General features: G+C 44.6%; 1 protein-coding gene across 4 annotated transcripts in view; it reads left to right on the top strand.

Moving 5' to 3' along the window:
* LOC148021388 (Trimeric LpxA-like enzyme) overlaps positions 1–20,011 on the top strand; it is a 148,676-nt gene that overhangs the window by 53,819 nt on the left and 74,846 nt on the right. For 3 of the 4 annotated variants that reach the window (XM_087699247.1, XM_087699246.1, XM_087699245.1), the window contains 2 exons: positions 7,972–8,164; positions 8,247–8,509. The exons of the other annotated variant lie outside the window; for it this stretch is intronic. In XM_087699247.1, the coding sequence (XP_087555373.1) occupies positions 7,972–8,164; positions 8,247–8,509 (456 nt within the window). The remainder of the gene's footprint in view (positions 1–7,971; positions 8,165–8,246; positions 8,510–20,011) is intronic. 4 annotated transcript variants of the gene reach the window in all.

Below are 20,011 nucleotides of genomic sequence, written 5' to 3'. Positions count from 1 at the left end.
ACGCGGGGTAGAATGGAATCCATGAGTCTGTAAGAACTCATCCATTCTATGGAACCAAGACCATGGTGCTTGCTTCAGCCCATAAAGAGCTTTCTGCACGCTGAATATCTTATCCCTAGGGTTCCTTGAAGGAAAGCCCAGTGGCTGCTCGACATAGACTTTCTCCTCCAAGTATCCGTTCAGGAGGGCACTCTTGACATCCATCTGATGTATCGGCCAGCCGTGGTGAGCGGCGAGCGCGAGTAGCAACCGAAAGGAAGTCAATTGTGCAGTAGGGGCAAAGGTCTCTTCATAATCAATGCTGTGCTTCTATCAAAACCCTTGCACTACAAGGCGAGCCTTGTACTTGGCTAATGCCCCATCAGCTCTTAGCTTTGTTCTAAAAATCCACTTTGTCCCGATGACTTTCTTGTGGCTCGGATAATCCACCTATGTCCAAGTCTCATTTCGATCAATACTCTCTAGCTCCTTTTCCATGGCCTCTTGCCATTGAGGATGTTGAAGAGCCTCCTGCCATTTATCCGGCACAGAATGCACTATGTAATCAGCTATAAACAGCGTTGCAAATGATGCCTGAGAAGCAAGCTGGGTAGATCTTCTAGGTCCCTCTGGAGAGGAATCTGGTGGTAGGATCCCCGAATCCTGCATGGTCTGCTGGTACCAGTGAGGTAACGGGTCTCGCGAAGGGGGCTTGGGAGGTGAAGAAACTGCAAGAATGTTAGGAGCGCGAAGTAGACCAGGCTCAGTAGGCACGATCTCGGATGATGTGGAAGAAGGAAACGGATTGGAATCCAGTGTAGAAAGCTGCACAATATCCCTCTCGTCAAAAATGACATTCCGCCTAACGATCACCTTGTTTGTCCAAGGATCGAACAAACGATAGGCTTTCGCTTCAGAGGAATATCCCACAAAAGGAGTTCAGCTCGGGGAGTAAGCTTACCTATCTTGTCATCAGGCGTGTGTGTGTACACACGACACCTCAAGACTCTGAAGTGGAAAATAATAGGCCGAGAGCCAAAAAATGCCTCATACGAGGTCCTCTGAGGAAGAGCCGCAGTCCGGCACCGGTTGAGGATGTACACCAAAGTGTTAACAGCCTCGACCCAAAGGCGCTCAGGAAGCTCTGCTGCGAACAACATAGAGTGCGCCATTTCCATGACTTTGCGGTTCCTACGCTCTACGACTCCATTCTGAGAGGGGGAGTTGGCCAGTTTGGTTATGAACCAGCAACACCCAAGTAGAAAAATAGGTGAAAGCATCCGACTTATGCTTGAGGAAGTACGCCCACATGTATCGAGAATGATCATCCACTATAAAAAAGAAGTACAATGCGCCATTCAAAGCGGAAATGGATGTCGGCCCGCAAAGATTAACGCGAATCAATCTAAGAGGCTCCTTAGCTCCATGTATAGACTGTTGAGGAAACAGGGTACGGTGCTACTTTCCAAGCTGACAGGCTTTACAGACATCTTGAGCTAGCTTCAAGTGTGGAAGGCTCTCAACCAGCTCACGGCGTGACAACTCATAAAGTGAGTCATAACCAAGATGCCCTAAGCAAAAATGCCAAAGACGCTCATTGTGCGTAGGCTCCCGAGATGTGGCTAAGGCCTGGAAGCTATGGAACACGGAGCTCTCGGTAGTCAGCTCGGTGAGAAAATGAGTCATGTGGTATAGGCCATTAGGTTGTGCCTCACCGCGAGCAATTACTAAACCAATCTGAGAGTGAAGGACCTTGACTGTGGTCGCTGTAAAGAAAACTGCTCGTCCCAACGAGCAAAGCTGTTGAACATATAACAAGTTCACCCCAAGCTGAGGAACATGATATACATTGTTCAGCGAAGCCTGATCTGGATCCTTGTCAGTGGCAAAACTGACGCAACCTTGAGGAGTTGTTTCCTACGCAGACCCGCCCGGCTGCAGGGGCTCGGGTACGGAAAATGTCCTCTATAGGAGTCATGTGATGTATAGCTCCACTGTCCACAATCCAAACTGGAGTTGAAGTGCTGGGTTGTGACGAGTGGGTCTCTGGAGTAACCTCATCAGGAGGCAACTCATAGATGTGAATGAGACTCGCATCGGATGTCTCTACAAAGATGATGTGGGCCTCTGCAGACTAGTCAGACAAGCTCTTTGGAGTTGAGAACGTTGTTGACTGAGATGGTTGTGCGGTGGCAGTGTGAGTTTGACCTTTAAACTGCCCCTTGCCATCACCTTGCCTCCCCTACTAGGGGTTGCCTGACTGAGGGGCGGGGGTCTAAGACTTAGGTTTTGGTGCTGTACCTCGTGTCTTTGATCGACACTTGTCATCAAAATTGCCAGCCTTTTGACAATGTTGACAATACCTATCCTTTTTAGGTACATTCTGCCACCCTGGTTTAAGTTGAGACTGGGAGTTTCCTTGAGGATCTCCAGATTGATTTAGCTTTTGAGTTTGATTTTGATTTTAAGTGGAGGTTTGGTTTGGTTTGCCCTTCTCTTGTTGTCCTTTCTGAGAATGAGCAAGAAGAGCCCCCTTTGAAGAGGAATTCATATGAAATTGATTGAACAACCATGCGTAACGCAACAACTGACACTCAAATTCATAGAATGTAGACATGGTAGGCTTTGAAACTATTCCTTCCACAAAATTGAAGTATTTCTTGGGGAGTTTATTTAGGAACAATGTGACTTGATCGTTAGAGGACTTGGGAGTCCCCGTAGTGGAGAATTCAGTGAGGAGACGTCGATACTTAGCCAACTTGACTTTCAAATCATCCCGGTCAGTGATTGTGAAAAGCTGAAGCTCATGGTGACAATTAATACGACGGGTCCTATCCCGAGCCGCATAGCGGTCAGTCAAGTGTGCCCATCGCTGTGACGCTAAGTCAAAAAGCTGAAGCTCAGAATGAAACTCAAGCAATAAGCCCTGCATTAGCTCGACAATAGCAGAGGCATTCCTAGCCTTCCATGAGCGGACGACCTTGTATGGAACCAATTCGGGATCGGGTTGGGGTTCCAACCCCTGCACAAGATCCCATAGCTTCTGTGAGTTAAGGTTATGTCTCATTAAATTCGACCAAGTAGTAAAGTTTGACCCGTTAAAACGAGTCTTGTTATTAAATGCATTCTTGGCAGAAGATGAGCTAGAACCATGAAGGCAAGAGGCTGTGAGTGTCCAACGAGTGCCGATTGATACGGAGCCAGTGAAACATGAATGTTTCCATAAGGTGCCGGTGTAGGTGGAGACATTGGGACATGGTAGCCTTGTCCAAAGTGAGGCTAGGACACAGTAGGATGACTAGAAGGTCCACTAGGCAATGCCATGGAGGCAAACTGTGGAGGCGACTGATCCACACTTGGGAGAGACTGAGTGGGATACCCAGGCTGCAATGATCCCGAAAGTGTGTATGAGGTAGGTGGAACTCCACCCGGCTGAGGGAAGGATGAGGTCCTAAAGGATATGCTTATGTTTCCATAACCCCTCGGTGTGATGCACGGTGCGACATGAGGTGTCTGAAATGGAAATGTAAATGGTGTAAATGGAAGTGGTGAAGCAATAGAAGAATGTGGTGGGATGGCTGGGTTTTGAAAGTGAGGTGTATGAGGTGCAGATTCTTTTTGTTCTTTTTTATCATTTTAAGACTGAAAACGAAACTGTGAAGATGATGATGCACCATGCAATGAAGTGAAAGTAACATCAAATTCATTTTGATTATGTGAAGTAGAAGGAAAAGAAGGAAGGGCAAAATAAGAGTTACCTGGCTTTTTCTTATAATCCCCTCTATGTGTGTTAACATACAAGAATTAGTCCTCAAGAGGACCTTTTCTGTAGTCAACAGAGTGGACTCTTTCTTCCACATGATCTCTACCAGTATATTGCAAAATAGAAGAGGTAGAAGAAGAAGGCACAAAAGACGAATTAAAAGTACCTTGCACTAGAGAGGACGGAATAGTTTGAAAAAATGGAAAATACTTCGGATCTTGCTCTTGAAGAGGAGGGCAATTCTTCGATCGAGCTCCTCAATCTTCTTTCCTCGATAGGCTATGATCAGTTTATATTCTTTAGAGGTCAGCTTGCCTATCTTTTCTTCCATGTACTCAGATGTGTCTTCCACCATGTCGGAACTTTGTGGAGCAAGCTGATCGGCCCACTTTCGCTTGGTTCTCGACCCTAACACAGAAGCATAAACAGAAACCGTACGGCAAAGCATAGACTGATAAAAGAACATAGTTAGGGTTAGGGTCAGGGTAACTGAGAGACAAGGAACACAGTGAATAAATGAAATGATATGACTACTAATAATACGATGCTTATGCAGCAAACACACTATGCAGTGAATGAATACTGAACCTCGAACTCCTATATCTCAAGGATCAAGGTAGGGGTAATGAGCATGAGAGTGTATCGTACTCTGAACGGATCTTGAATCGTAGCAAGGCAGCCTCCGGATGTTGAATACCAGCAAACGCAGCAGTGAGAAGGTGGTTTTGATGCAGACAGCAATGAGGAGAGAGAAAGACTAAAAACATAGGCAAGATAGCTTGCAGGAGAGAGAAAGACTAAAAACGCAGGCGGGACAGCTTGCAGGAGAGAGAAAGACTATCAGGGTGTCAGTTGGGGCCTGCAAACACAACAGTTTATTGACGTGGCAGGCTGTACGACAGCAGTTCACATGATCAGTAGTTAGTCGTCAGGCAGAAACAGCAGCAATCAGCATGTGGAGGGCTGGAGAGAGGTGCCCGACTGTAGGGAACAATGATGGATATCAAGGGCTGAGATGTCCTCCGCGAATGGGGTGTGGGCAGCAAGCTGATAACACCTGAAACCTGCAAAAACGAGATTCGGGGAAGAGTGGAGGGTTAGTTGCAGTTTATAGAAAAGTAGGGTTCTAGATCCTCTCCCACTTAACTCTCCCGATCCGCTCTCCATTTTAGGGCTTTGGCTAAAATCCTAAAATAAGCATGTTTTGGGGCTGTTTAAGTGGCTAAGAGCAATTCTTAGCACAACATCGTATTCCGAGTAGGTGTGTGACCTGTTTGGGAGAATCTTCCCTACCCGATGGGCCTGGGCATGGGTGAGCTTGTGCTCCTGTAGAAGTAGGCTGTCTATCCATTCCGCAAGGGCCAGCTTCTGCAACTCTTGTTGAACAATCTATCCTGGAACCACATGCCCCATTGTAGTGGAGACTATTCACATTCTAGGATGCGAGGTGTAAGCTCATGGGGAAACGTGTGATTGACCGAATAGGCTTCTGTTTGGTGTGAAAGTTGTTGATGGGGAGGAAGAACTATGGGGCATGCAGGTACGCTTTGCTGTAGGCTTGGATGGCGAGCTCTAGTCCCCCATTGTGGCCCTTGGGCGAGACCATAGGGGTGATAGATGCTCGAGGTGGTACTACCAATGCATCTATGAGCCATGCTGAGAGTCGTGACTTTGTACATTGGTAGAAACGGGCCACGTGTGCGAGGGGCCACTCGATCACATCCATCGGAGCTCTCCACTGTGGAGGGGCTCGAAAGATAATGCTCAAGTGTGGGACCTTGACACCAGTCCACCATTTAATGTCCATCATGCAACTTGGCCACTGCTGTGCAAATAGTGCTAGTCCTTCTTCTTCCATCCACTGGGAGATGTGGTCCGCCACCTGACTCTTCACCTCCTCCTCTATCTGTGTCCTCGTCTAATCCCTTGAGTGAGAGGACTGAAGGAAGAAGGCATAGTTTGGTCCATCTGGTGGTGCTAGTAGATGGACCTTGCCCCTCCTGGACTTACGAACCATGAAGATCCCTACCTCTAAAGGTAGTGGGAACTCTCAGCGCTCCACAACTCTCAGGTAGGACCACGAGCCATTGCAGAAGAACTCCTGTGGTAACAGCTGCGCCTATCTCGGGAAAGTGTGACGGGCGGCAAAGGCAAATGAGCTGGTGGCTGTGTGGGGAGGGCAAAACTGCTAGTGCGAGGAGGATGTAGGTGTGTGTGGCTCATCTCCTCATGTGGGAGGAGGGGTGGGCTTGGGGGAGATCACGTGTACAGGGTGTGGATCGGGGGGGGGGGTGCTCGGCAAGGGAGGTGGTGGGGGGGGAAGAAGATCGAGGGATGGTGGGGTGGTCGGAGGTACGTGGCGAGAGTGAGGGGGGGCTAGTGGCCCTGGAAGGGGGGGGGGGGGTTGTGAGCCAGGGTTAGTGGGGGATCCATGTGAGGTGGGTGTGGGGGCTTTGGGATCTTAGGTGAGGTAGTCTATGGCGTGGGTGGTGTGTGGGGGACTGTGGGGGATTGCGGTCCTGCCGCGTGGGACAGGCAGGGGGGGACTATAGAGTGATCTGTTGGGGGGCGTCGCTCGCCCTCCTGCTCCCTGCTGCCGAGGCTGTGTCTGAGGAGTTGGCTGCGGCCTCCCTTGCCATCTCTCTCTTTGATGTCTATGGACCCGTGTGAAGCCGTCAGCATCCACTTGCGGGCATGTCGACGGAGCCGCCTTGGCTCCGAAACACGTGCAATCTGTTGCCTGATGCCCAAAGTCATGGCAGTGCAGGCATTGCCCTGGTTGCGCAGTCACAATGACCTGCTGCCTAAAGGAATGACCTCCTGCCTCAATCTCCAGGAACTTTGGTATACTCTTTGTGTCTTTCACGGCCACTCGTACCTTTGGGACTCCTACAGTTGTCACTGCATCCGCGAAGGGTGCAAGAAGGATTGTGCCAAAGAGCCGTCCAAAGTCCTCCACTAAGTGGCAGTACTCTACCGCCAGTCCGGGGAAAAGTAAGGTGATTGGATGTTTGAGGAATCTGTTATGGAGCGCAAATGTCTCCCTGTGAAGCCACTATACCAGGGAACCATGTAAATGACTCCCTTCGTGGAGGCATAGGGTGAGCTCTCCACTAACTCACGAGTTGCGTTTGCAGAGGTGAGTCGAACCATGAAGATGTCTTGGTCCACAAGGACTGCCTCCTCGATTTGCACTATGCCCATGTGTAGTTGGAGTGGAGCCAATCCCGCAGCTAGGCTCTCGATGGGGAGCGTCCAACGACCTGACCAAAGATCACTGTCTCTTTCAACTCCAGCTTTGTGGCACGGACAGCCAAGAGCTGTTCCTTAGAGAGGATGATGCGCAAGGTGCTTGATTGGGGGGCACTCGCAGAATGCGCCGGCGTGTGACCAGAGGTTTCCATTGCGCGTTCCCGTTGAGAACCTACCTATCACGCTGCTGTGCTACCGGAGGGGGGAGTTGCTGCAGGGGGAGGGAGCAACTAGGGGGGGGGGGAGTCGCTGTTTTCCAAGTCAGGTGGTGTTTCTGCCTGGCGGGACGTCAAGGCGGAGGAGGCCCCGGGGGGGGGGGGGGGGGGGGGGGGGCAGCGCGAAAGGTTGCAGGTGGGCGGAGTCACCCTGCGAACAAGGTGCAGGCGGGAGGTGGGTGCAGGAGGCGGTGCAATGCAGGCGGGCGGTGGGGGGGGGCAGTGGAATGACGAGGAGAAGGGCGCAGAGGGGACAATGTGGTGGCGCAGCTTGATGCTGAGACGGGGGGAGCAGCGCGATGGCACGCTGCAGGCGAGTAGGACGGGGGGGGGGGGATTGACGGAGTTGCGATGACGGGACCGAGGGCAGTGGCGTGTCGGTGAAAAGTCTCCTGATATGGAACTGGACTTGAATTCTTTACAGTTCTGGCATAGGCTTATGATGGAAGGTAGCCTGAAGGGGGATATTTTATAGTCATTGTCTTCTGTAATAGTAGTAATATTATGAGATGATGATTGTGGGGTCATACACAGTCTTGAAAATCAACTGTAACTTCTGGTGTTTTAGAAGCAACTAAAATGCTGTCAGGCCTTCTCAGTCCTGTGGATGGTGTCTTAGATTGTGGTGAAGCTATTGTGGGATATTTCATTTTGTTGAGATTGCTTGGGTCATGTGCAATGGCTTCTTAGATTGTTTTTCATGTTGTTCTTTGGGGGTCACAGTGATGTCTGTGTTGGTTTCTTTTTTTTTTCTACCTGAAGATTACAGGAAACAAGATCTTCACGTATGAAATTTCAGGAGAGTATGCAGCACGCATTGATAATTTGAGATCCTATAACTCTGTAAGCAAGGACATCATATATAGGTGGACTTACCCTATTGTGCCTGATATAAGATTTACGGGAAACAATATTGGTTTGAAGGTGGAGCGATGTAATGTCTACAAGGAAAATGGTATGCATTTCCTAGCTTTGTAGATATGAAAAGGGGAAAATCTGTTTAATTGTTGGAATCTCATTGTGCTTGCATCTCTTAGGGGTTGTGCTGCCTCCTAACGCGCAAATTGGACCCGCAACAGTAGTGGGGCAAGGGACTGCTATAGGTGAAAACTCTGTAATTTGTAACTCAGTAATTGGCAGGAATTGCAACATTGGGAGAAACGTCGTTATCAAGGGAAGCTATATATGGAACAACGTTACTGTGCAAGAAAATGCGCAAATAAAACATGCAGTAATATGTGATGGGTCAACAATCAAGTCTGGAGCTGTTATTGAACCTGGTGCTGTATTGTCTTTCAATGTAAGTACAGAGTTTCTGTTGTTTGAGATTGAAAACTATGCTTTCCATCAAGATGACTGTAGCCGCCAAACATGCGCATTACTGTTATTCTAATACTTTAATGTGCATATTAAGAATCCCTAAATGCAATGAAAGTATGTGTTTTCCAATTAAAGACAAACACAAAGAGACTAGTGGGTCAATAATTTCTATATAAATAGCTCCACTCAATTGTCAAAGGCTTCAAAATGTTTAGTGAATTTGGTTCATGATATTCTGTCAGCTAGTTATTACAGTAGTTGATTGAATAAGATCTTTGAGTGTCCAAGTCATTCCATAGTGAGGTTGGTCTGGTTTGATCATTGCTATTGACAACGTTGCCTTCAGCCAGGCCTTCTCTCATTGCACTGTACATCCAGGATACACTGAACCCTGGAGGGGTTCTTTTATCCTTGACTTATTTAGCTACCTAGTACCATCCATCTTAGCTTATGTTACTATTATGTACACGTACTATAGAGAAGCCAGTCAAGGGTGGGGTATTATTTCATCAATGTAATCTGTTGTATTAGGTTTCTTGGAAAACAAGTAGTTATTCTAAATAAATTCATTTGATTCACTAATCAACTGTGATAATGCAAGATTCTACATCCGTATGAATCCTAATCATTGTCTCTAATCTGCTATAGAATATTTGAATTGTGGTGGACATGGCTGCCATCACATTGTTCAAGTCTCTTTCACTCAGAAAAATAGGTAGCCAGGTTGATTTTTCTTGTTTTGGACAATAGATCCATTTAACATCCTTGGAGTGTTTGCTACTACTAGTCTTCTGTAAAGCTTATGTCAGATGGGACATATGACAGTAATTTGTTGCAGAGGGGACATCCTAGCTTCAGTCCAATGGTGCTAGAGACCATATCTGAAAGTCCTGCTGGGCATCTCACCCAGGCTACCACCTTCTCATATAGTGCATAGATGCCCCATATCATGTCTTGTGGGATCCCTAGTGTATGCAGCCTTTCTAAGTAGTCACTTTGTTCAAGTCTCTTTCACTCAGAAAAATAGGTAGCAAGGTTGATTTTTCTTGTTTTGGACAATAGATCCATTTAACATCCTTAGAGTGTTTGCTATGACTAGTCTTCTGTAAAGCTTATGTCAGATGGGACATATGACAGTGATTTGTTGTAGAGGGGACATCCTTGCTTCACTCCAATGGTGCTAGAGACCATATCTGAAAGTCCTGCTGGGCATCTCACCTGGCCTACCACCTTCTCATACAGTGCATAGATTCCCCATATCATGTCCAGTGGGATCCCTTGTCTATGCAGCCTTTGTAAGTAGTCGATCTTGTGGAACTGTATCAAAGGTTTTGCAGAAACCCACGAAGCAGCAATAGAGTCTCTTCTTCCTCACTTTCGCCTGTTCAATCATGCCCCTGAAGGTGAAGATGTACCTAAGTGTAGAGAATTCCTGTCTGAATCCAATCTATCCTGGTGCCCTAATCTAACTCTCTTTGCATATGCACTGAGCTTGGCCTCCATCATTGTTCCATATATCTTAGCCAATGTGTGACCCACCGTGATGGTCGCCTATGTACCAGGATCTAGGGAATCTCTTGACTTATGGATAGACATGATGGTATGCATGGTCCACTCATCTAGGAAGCCTTCTGTCGGAGCCTAGTTGAACATGAAAGCAAGGAGAGGAGCCCAAATTTCAACTGTGTAAATGAAGTGCTCACCATGTATACCTGTGTGATCCCTCGATTGTCCATACTATAAGGGCATTATTGCTCTCCTCACCATATCATGTGTAAAGAAGGTGGATGTGGTGGGGAACACTCTTGTGGAAAAGAATTGGTGGTTGGTGTGGTACATTATATAGTCCTTTTTCATAGGAGTGCCATGTCTCTTGGTCACTGATGAGTGCGGGGTGGCATGGCTGTCCCGGTTTGCGCCATGGTGTGGCTACATTTGTGCGCGTGAATAAATGGTATAGATCCTAGTATTGTGCCTTCTCATATGCACCCCGCTTACAATGAGTTAGAGTCCTTATCTACTTGTGACCCTTGCTCTCTTTAATGGACCTTAGTTGTGTTTGGGTCCAGAAGTGTGTGTGTAGCTCGTTGCACCTGTCATTGTGTCCTCTTAGATCTCCCCTTTCTCTCAACCAATGCTTGTTAGTGCCACAATCTCCTCTTTCAGTTGCTAGATTTCGGTTAACAAGGCTGGCTTCTCATTCTTCCATTCTTCAGCTTCATTTTCGAGTTTTGCAATCTTTTTGAGTAGGCCATGGTGCATTTGGTTGATGTTGTTGTCTAGAGTTTTTTGATATTGGTGATTAGCCCTTTCATTGATTTCTCTAGCATGTACAGCTTGGCATCCACACTTGCCATTTGTCTGAGGTTTAGCGCTTTGTTTTACTCTCTGTTTTATTCTGTCTTTTACTCTGTTTCAGGTGTTAAAAGAGAGAGAAAGAGACATTTTCGAGTCCCAATGGGCCAGACAAGCATGGAGCAAAGAGGGTAGAGGGTTGAGAGGGCAGGGGCAGGGATGAGGATGGTTTTGGCGAGAATGCAGCATAAGGTGGAGGCAAGAGTGCTAGGGGCAGGGCAGGAGGCAGCAGTTAGGGGTAGACAGACGATCACATGTGGCACTGAGGTCTTACATCTGATCATCCTAGATATCATGGACACTAGGGCTTTCTCCATCGACCTCCATCCATCATAAGTGCGCCTTGATCTGCTATGGTGGTCAAGACTGGGACCCCATATTTGTACTCCATAAAGTAGTGTGGATGTGACCAGTGTATCGAAGAGCCATAGCTTGGTGTGGGGTTCTTGGAATTGCACCTGTGAGCACATCCTCTCCAAACTACCTAGTGCTGTGTACCCACGAGTGAGTCTATTGTTTGCTGCCTCTCGCATGGAAAAGGTGGGCCATGTGAATAAGATTCCCAGGTATGTATAAGAATCTACATACTCCAGTTCGTCAGATCCATGTGCGAATTTAGGCGCTGATCTCCTGAGACACTGTGGTGTAGTATTAAATACCATCACCTTGGTTTTACCAAGGTTCACCGAAAGCCCACTGTTCCAAGTATAGGAGTGTAATGCGTCCAAGTGTCTCTATAGACCCTTTGGAGAGTCAGCTATCAATACAATGTCATCTGCATACAATAGGAGAGGTATCCAAGTGCCAGCTAGTGGAGCTCCTCTATCTCCTTCTTGTGAAAAGTAATCAGCAATACCATCAATGTACAAACCAAATAATGTCGGAGAGAGGGGGCATCCTTGCTTCACCCCAATGGTAGAGAGAGAGAGAGCTAAGGCTGGGGGTGGGGGTGTAGAGGGTGGGCACGGGAGGCCAAAGGGCAAGGGTAGAGAGAGCTGAGGGCAGGGTGAGGAGAGACTAAAGGCATGGTGGAAATTCAACTCCTACAGTTTGCATGGTCATTTAGTATAGGTGCAGAAAAAAGAAAGATTTGAACCTGGGTGATTGGGATAGTAAAATAAGTGGCTTACCAATAGGGTAACCACTTAATTATAAAAAGAGAGAGGGACAGAAATAAAAAAATAAGAATATAGTAATATCTTCTAAGGCCAAAATCGGCTTATGAGACAAAACCTTATACAATGGTGATCATCACTAGACATCCAAATGTGATGTGCTAGAAGATGGTCAATGCTGTACTATGAAACTGTAAAAAGAAGCTAAGGTGATGTACAACACAAAATAGCCCCCACGTGGGGATACAATAGGAGAATCAAGCAACGTATGTCTAGCTGTGTGGCTGAATGAGATATAGATATCTAGTGTCATATATCCTTGATGAAATAGTGTCAAAAATCCGTGATGAAATAGTATGGGGGTAGCATTTGGACTGATTCCTGAGCTTTGTCATTTGCTCCTCATGTTGCCGGCGGATCTCCCTCAACATTTGCAGATAGAGTGCTCGCTCTCCACCTCATTGCATAGTTTGCAAATCTGCTCAGATCTAGTGGGTGACACGTACTCTGTGCATGAAGTTGAAAGTTTGAAAAACATCATGGAGTGTAACAAACACGGCTCTAATTATCTCACATGGTACTGTAGTTTGTTGTAGATCATCCATGAAAGCATGATGGCATGTGTGATCTCTCAGTTTATGGCCATAGGTGTGTAGCAAGGCTATGGGTTGGAATAGGTGCATGATACATCATGACTAGTGTGACCAATGTGTCGAATAGCCACATTTGTGTGTGGGGCTCGTGGAAGTGTGCCTTGTGGCACTGTGTGTTCATCACAGCCATAGTACGGGGGAGTTTCGGAAACGGGGAAAACGGAAATGTGAGTCCAGCATTGTACGAGACACATTAGTGGGCTAGATTGAAGATAGTTCGTGCCTATATATATGACACCTCCCATTGATTCTTCACCACTATCATACTCACTTTTTCTAGGACTTTCGTATCTTCTCTCTCCTTTCTGCTTCCTTTAGCTTCTTTAGGTGCCTTGCATTCTTGCATCAGTTTTCCGTTTGGAGTCCATCCTACTAGCATCATCATCCACATTCAGGCGATAGCGTGCAGAGCCCTTTGTCCTTTGTGTTTGGTGCTCACCCTTGGTGGCATCAGCATCCACCTGCTTGGCATCAGTTCTTCTTCTTTAGGTGATAGTTCATCCCTATGTTTGGTTGCCTTGGAGGTCCTCCACTCACTTGGCATTTGCATCATTAGTTGTCGTCAGCTTTCAGGCTCCATACCTTGCGTTTTGGTTTTTGACCACTTCAAGTCATCAACTGTCACTCTTTCAGCTTGGTGCTTCATCATCAAAGGCTCTGCTATATTTGCGTTTTCAGTTTCAGGCTCTTTTGTCCTCTCTAGCACTGAGTTGCGGATTCAGAGGCTTCTCTTCGACGGTAGTCTCCCTGCTGTAGGCGACATCTCTTCATCCTTGAGTTTGTAGATTCAGAGGCTTCTTCGGCAGTCTCTCTGCTCAAGGCTATCCTTCATGCTATGACACCCTTGTATCAGATTCACTTCATTATTTCTTTTTATTCATGTGAGTTTTTTTTCTCTTCTTTTCTTAGTGTTTGCCGTGTAAACTTTGTGTCTTGCTAGAATCTAAATTTGGGGACTCCTAAAATTTAGGAGTTTACTATTTTTGAAAGTTGCTCAAATGGAAATTTTATTCGCAACAAAGGCTTCAGAATTTCGCAAGGAACAATTTTGTATTCAGTAACTATCTTAAAATCTTAACCATTGAGAGATTTTTAGAGTAGAAGGTTTGGAAGCTTCTTTCTCTAGGAAAGTAACATGTGGGATCTAGAATAGAACATATGTCATTTTGAAGAGATAAGTGGCACTTATCATTTGTAGCCTGTACTTTTTACTTTTGAGTACCGAATCCGACATCTATATATTGGAGGTCTCTCTCTTCATTTGGAATAAGCTCTCATGTTGAAATTTCAGCATATGCTTTGTATTCTCCTACTTATCTCTCATCCAAGAAGCACTTTTTACTTAGCTTGATCTAATCCAAGCACTAAAAAAGAAAATCGCATTGTTGCCTGGAATTTACTGAAATTCGGGTTTCAAAACCCTAAATTTCAAAATTTGTAGCGAATTAGCCCTTTTGTATATGATTTAGGCGCTCGGTGTGCGTAGTTTATTTTAATAAATTTCTATAAAGGGAGAGAGGCCAGCCAAAAGCGCTTCTCTTTCCACTAAAAGGGGCTTCCTTTGTCAATGTGATCTCGACTTCTCTCTCTCTCTCTCTCTTCCCAATTTTCATGGTCATAATTGATCGAGTTGGTTAAGTTCAAAGTATTGTTATGCTTATATTTTTCCTTACGCTTACATTGGTATCAGAGCTAGGGCTTATTCTTTGCAAAAACTTTTTTGGGGTGACAAGATCTTTGGACCCAATTTTCTCACCATGTCAAGAGGCGAAGAGAATTTTGGTGAACGAATGGAAGGCTCTCGTCACTCTGTATTTGTATGCTTTTCTCATTATGAGAAGATATAAAGATACAAGGAGCTAGAAGCAGATTTTAAACGCTCCGAACAACATAGTATGCTTAACAATTATGATATTCGCTTGTTTTCGAGATTTAATATAAAAGAGAATGAACACTTAAAGCTGAAAATGAAAATTACTCACAAAATTACAGCCATGAAAATGTAAAAGTAATGGAGACAAGATTAAGGGTTGAAGATGGGCAACCACCTCTCCCTCCCCTCCCCGAAGGAATGTATTTCTGCTCAACCCAAGTCCCTTAGGGAAGAGCTCAGTTACAATCAACCTGAGAGTGAGGAGAAGTAATTCTCACTCTCACAAGATCATGCAAAGATGTACAAACACACATGCATTATCTATTATGCAATGATAAGAACTGATTTCTTTACAGTATGAGAGAAGAAAGAGGGGAAATCAGCCTTTCTTCATCGTTGATTAGCAGTACATGGATAGGGCTTGCTTCTTGTTGCTAAAATGGAAGAAAAAGCTCGAGAAGGAGGTGCTGTAATGAATTTACAGGCTTGCTGTCTTGTTAAACAGCAGTGATAGAAGAGGGAATATGGAGGAATTTGATAATGGAGAAGTGGGGGATGATGATGGGGATGGATGGGGCCAGTTTCTCGCTATCTGTGGGTGCTGTACATGAGTTTACAGCAAAGAAAAACGATGGTGAATGAGGAAAAACGAGCTCTTATTTATAGGAGAGGGAAGAGCTAGTACAAAAGGGAAAAGTGGAGTAGCACAAGACAAGTGTCCAGCCACATGTCATGAGATGTGACAAGTGGTGGGATACTTGGAAACATGCGTGACAAGTGTCTTGACACTTGTCTCTTCTCTATGGCCTTCCTTTTTGGGCTGAATACTGTCAAGAATAGAAACAACCAAATTTAGTAAGTACATTCAGAGTACATAATTTACTATTTTTAGAATGACATCCCTATTTTTTAGGACTAGCATTTTTAGGCTAATTCGAGGCTCCTAAAATTTAGGGACCCCCTTATATGGGTGTCATATGAAAGCTTTTTCCATGTACATCGCAAAAACGGTATCAAAATCTTCATGTGACTTTCCTATGCAAAGAAATGTGCATTTCAAGCTTTCAGCCCACACATGCACATTGTACAAGCATTTTATGATCATGCCATCTTGTTGATTGTAACTGTCTGTTTTGGTGGATCTAGCCCACACTTCAAGGCATCAATCCTTTCTGTGTGTGAGTCTAACCCTGATATGCGTGAGTTCTGGTCACAGGCGCCCAATCGGGCCATATAGGTGGAAGTGTGAACTATCTTTTCTCTAATCCACCGCGTGGGTCCACCATAACCTGTGACCACTCATTAGTGGCCAGCTCCAATGCACTTTTCTTTATATCTACTTAGTGCAAAGGAAATAAATTTAATAAATCATTATATGGACAAATTAATGAAAAAGGATACAAATTCTGTTTCTATAGAGTTGTGATACAGATCTAGAAATTCAAGCTTTCATTTAGAGAAGAGCTTTGGCTGAAGCGGAGGTCTTTGAAGGTTTCCTTATCATGAAGGCTCTTGAGACTGATGGTATTATGGCTGCAAAGGCCTACCTTAGCGTGAGAAGTATCAATGTTATTGATGCAACTAAGTCTATAAAAGGAAACGCATTACCTATCATTTGAGGATCCATCGAAGCGGTGACTTCAAAGTCTAATCATCCATAAGCTGCCTTCTCTTGTTCCTAGAATCCCTCCATGGAGAAGGCTAAGGGGAAAGTCAAAGAACTGGCTATTTCTATGATAGCTGAATCTCCAAAGATGCTTGTAGTAAAGGAAAATGATACTAATAGATATCTCGTGCTTAGAGAGAGGTGTCAAGTTTGACGTTTTTTAGGGTAAGAGAGATTCTTAGAAAGCTGTCTTTTACTAGATAATTTGATGCTATTTGTGATGATGAAGTTTTTCTAGAAAAATCAAGGATTAGGATGGTTAGAATGCATCTGAAGAATACTGCTTTAAATTGGTGCCTCAAAGTTGTTCAAGAGAGAAAGGAATCCAAGTCTTGGAAAGAGTTTAAGGAGATGTTTAACAAGAAGTTTTTGCTTCTATCCTTTGAAGACGATGTGCAACAAGAATTGGATGACCTGAAGCAAAGCCATGGAGAAAATGGTGAAACATATATCAAGAGGTTTGTAGTTATTTCTCTTAAATTTACATATCTTAATGAAATTTCTTCCAATATGGAGACCAGAAATTATAGAGATACACCAACTTTGCCATCCAAAAAGAAGCTAACATATCAGTAGCAGTTAGTAGAATATACAAGAGAAGGACGATGTTTCTCCTATGGAGAAAAAGGACACATGGTTGGTTAATGTCCTAATAGGGCAAAGAAGGAAAACTAGCCCTAAAAGACATCTCTTGCGAATGTTGTACCTAAGGAATTGTTGCAACGGGATGAAACTTTGTTAGAGAAAAGTAAGCTTTTTATGGCTTAGGGTAAGATTGCTAATCAACTTGTTCTCATTCATCTTGATAAAGGGGCTACATATCATTATATCCATCCTCGCATTGTTGAAGCTCTACATCTACCAAAGGATATCACACGAAAAAACATAGTTCTTGCTTTGTATAGAAAGTTCAGCTCAAAAGAATTGTTTAAACCATCACAAATGTCGATTTGCATATATGGTTATCATTTTGATAAACATGTTGTATGAGAGAGTTTTCAATGGATTGCACCCATGGTTGTTAGTGATGAGTATTGTAGAAAGAGAGTGAGTAAATGTGCCAAGGCTTTGTAGATTTCATCTTTTGTCTTGGGTTTTTCATTTTGGACCAATGCCAAGATGATTGTGAAGCTATGTGCTCCAATTTTAAAGATTTTGCGTCTTGTTGATAGAGAGGGTGCCACTATGGGGTTGGTGTATGAGCTCACCGATGGCATGATAGAAAATATTGAAAGTCTTGAGGTTTTTGATATTTTCAAGCAACAACAAATCAAGGCACTTCGTGTAGACCAATGGAACATGATGCACTCTCTATTGCATGCTCAACTATGTCCTGAGCAAATATTGATCCTAAGAATGGCATTACTTAATGAAATAATGCCTACTTTCTCATGCCACTACTGGCATTAGTGGCCAATAAGTTGGTCTAGGTCCATATTTGACACTAGGTAGCACTTAGTATTTGTCAGGCATGACTTATTGTGAGAGGTGAGAGAATGCACAGATATCGAAGCTCAAGCTCTGTTGAGAGTACAGTCGATAGTGAAGAGAGTGTATGAGAGTGAAGGTAGGACACCCAATGCAGTAATTTGAAGAGTGTAAGATGTCAGTACAAAGTACAAGGCTTAAACCTTAGGGTTGCTAGAGTGTGTTCACACCCAAAAGGTAAAACAAGATAAGTGCCCAAGCTGTGTAACGTAGGCACATAAAATAAAAGAGAATAAATATGGGGGAAAAAACCTCTCGTAAGGAGAGTAAAAAGTGCCCCAGTCCTACCAAGGATCACTGACAGTTCTTTGTGAGCGTAGGCGGAAGTCAAACCCAACAAACCCCCTTGGAGTGAAGAGTGATCAATATACAAGGGTTATCCACCAAAGGAGATCAAATTTAAAGCATCACGGAATACTTCAAATTTGTCATAAGGAAGAGCTTTGTTGAAGATGTCTACCACATTACTGGTGGTAGGATAGTAGACAAGGCTGATATGACCTGCATGTAGCCTCTCTCTGACAAAGTGATAGTGGATCTCTATGTGTTCCATGTGTGTAGGAAACACTGGGTTCCGTGCCACTGCAATGGCACTTTGACTGTCAGTGAACAAAGGAGTAGGCTCGGTGATAGGTACATCTAAATCGGCCAACAAGTGTCTAAGCCATATGCATTCAACTGTGCTAGTGAAAGCTTCCTTGTATTCAGCTTCACATGAGCATGTGGCAACGGTGGATTGTTTGCCAAGAGATGCAAGATGAGTCAAGAAAGAAACAATTACCACTAGTAGAGTGACATGAATCATAATCACCAGCCCAATCTAAATCACCATAAGTATGTAGTTGGAGTGATCCCCCCCTTGGCATAAAGCAATCCAAGAGTCCTAGTATCTTGCAAGTAACGAAAACCAAGCTTGACAGCTTGCCAATGTGATATGCGTGGTTGGTGCATATATCTACTCAGGGCTGAAACTGCAAATTGAATATTTGGCCTTGTGTTGCATAGCTAAATGAGACATCCAACTGCTAGAGCATACGTATGGATATCAAACAAATCACCGTCATCATGCAAGGACAGCTTGAGTCCAAACTCCATTGGTGTACAAATTGGCTTGCAATCTTGTAAGCTAGACCTCCCGTGTGAAAAAGATGGGTGTCAAAGGAAAAAGTTGTAACAAGTTACACTTATTAGATTCTAGGTGAATTTTGGTGTCAGTTTGCCCCTAGGACCATTAATTGGCCATTAAGTGTCAGTGGTGACATTAGGGATTAGGCATTAATTAATGGATGAATGCTTGTCCAAGGGTCAATTAATGCATGGGACCACTTTGGGTTGCAAATGGCCTAGCCAATTAATTTTTGGATGGGTAAGGTCAATTTTTTGGACATGGATTAAGGGTTGAATTAATTTTCAGAATTAATTAATTTTGAAAATTAATTAAATGACTGGAAATTGCTGAAACATGGAAAGCTGCCACTTGGCAAAACTTTCCCATGCAAGTGGGGGAAAGGCTAAATAGGGCTGAAGGGAGAGAGAAATCTCGTTTTTTCATTTTGGAGTTGTGGGAAAGAGATGTTGGACTGTGGCTGTCAGCTTTTGGGGCCATTTCCCAGCCATTGGAGACCATTAATTAAATGACTGGAAATTGCTGAAACATGGAAAGCTGCCACTTGGCAAAACTTTCCCATGCAAGTGGGGGAAAGGCTAAATAGGGCTGAAGGGAGAGAGAAATCTCGTTTTTTCATTTTGGAGTTGTGGGAAAGAGATGTTGGACTGTGGCTGCCAGCTTTTGGGGCCATTTCCCAGCCATTGGAGACCATTTTGGTGATGGAGATTGCGTATTCTTAACCATGGGAAGCTGGCAATTGCTGCTGATGCACTTTCTCTTGAAGATCACAGTCTCTGATGCTCCTATTGTTGTTGGTGCATCCATTTGGGGTTGGTACAGCAGGGCAGCAGCTGATTTTGATTAGTTCTTCGCGACAAATCTCAAAATTTTCTCTCTTTACAGCATTCTCTCATCTCCTTCAGCCTATGCTCAGGCATTCTCAGCAATTCTCAGCCATTTGGGGGAGATTTCAGCCATTTTTGGTGGGGTGATCTGTAATTTCTGCAGTAAACCCTAATTTACAGCAGAAATAGCAGCCACCTTGGGATCCGTGCTAGAGATTGAAGGCTCAAGGGACTGAAATCAGCAGCTGATAATTGAAGATTATCAAGGGATTTCAGGAGCCAGCCCATCCCGAATTGATTTGGGGCAGTATTTGGCTAGCCAAGGGTCAAATTGGAGAAGAAGTCCTGGGTGAATCAAGGGGCAAATGACCCAAAAGGC

Source organism: Lygodium microphyllum, chromosome 18 (assembly GCF_053477565.2).
Source record: "Lygodium microphyllum isolate KBCC chromosome 18, Lygodium_microphyllum_v1.1.10, whole genome shotgun sequence".
Lineage (NCBI taxonomy): Eukaryota > Viridiplantae > Streptophyta > Polypodiopsida > Schizaeales > Lygodiaceae > Lygodium > Lygodium microphyllum.
This window is presented reverse-complemented; position numbering and strand designations above follow the sequence as displayed.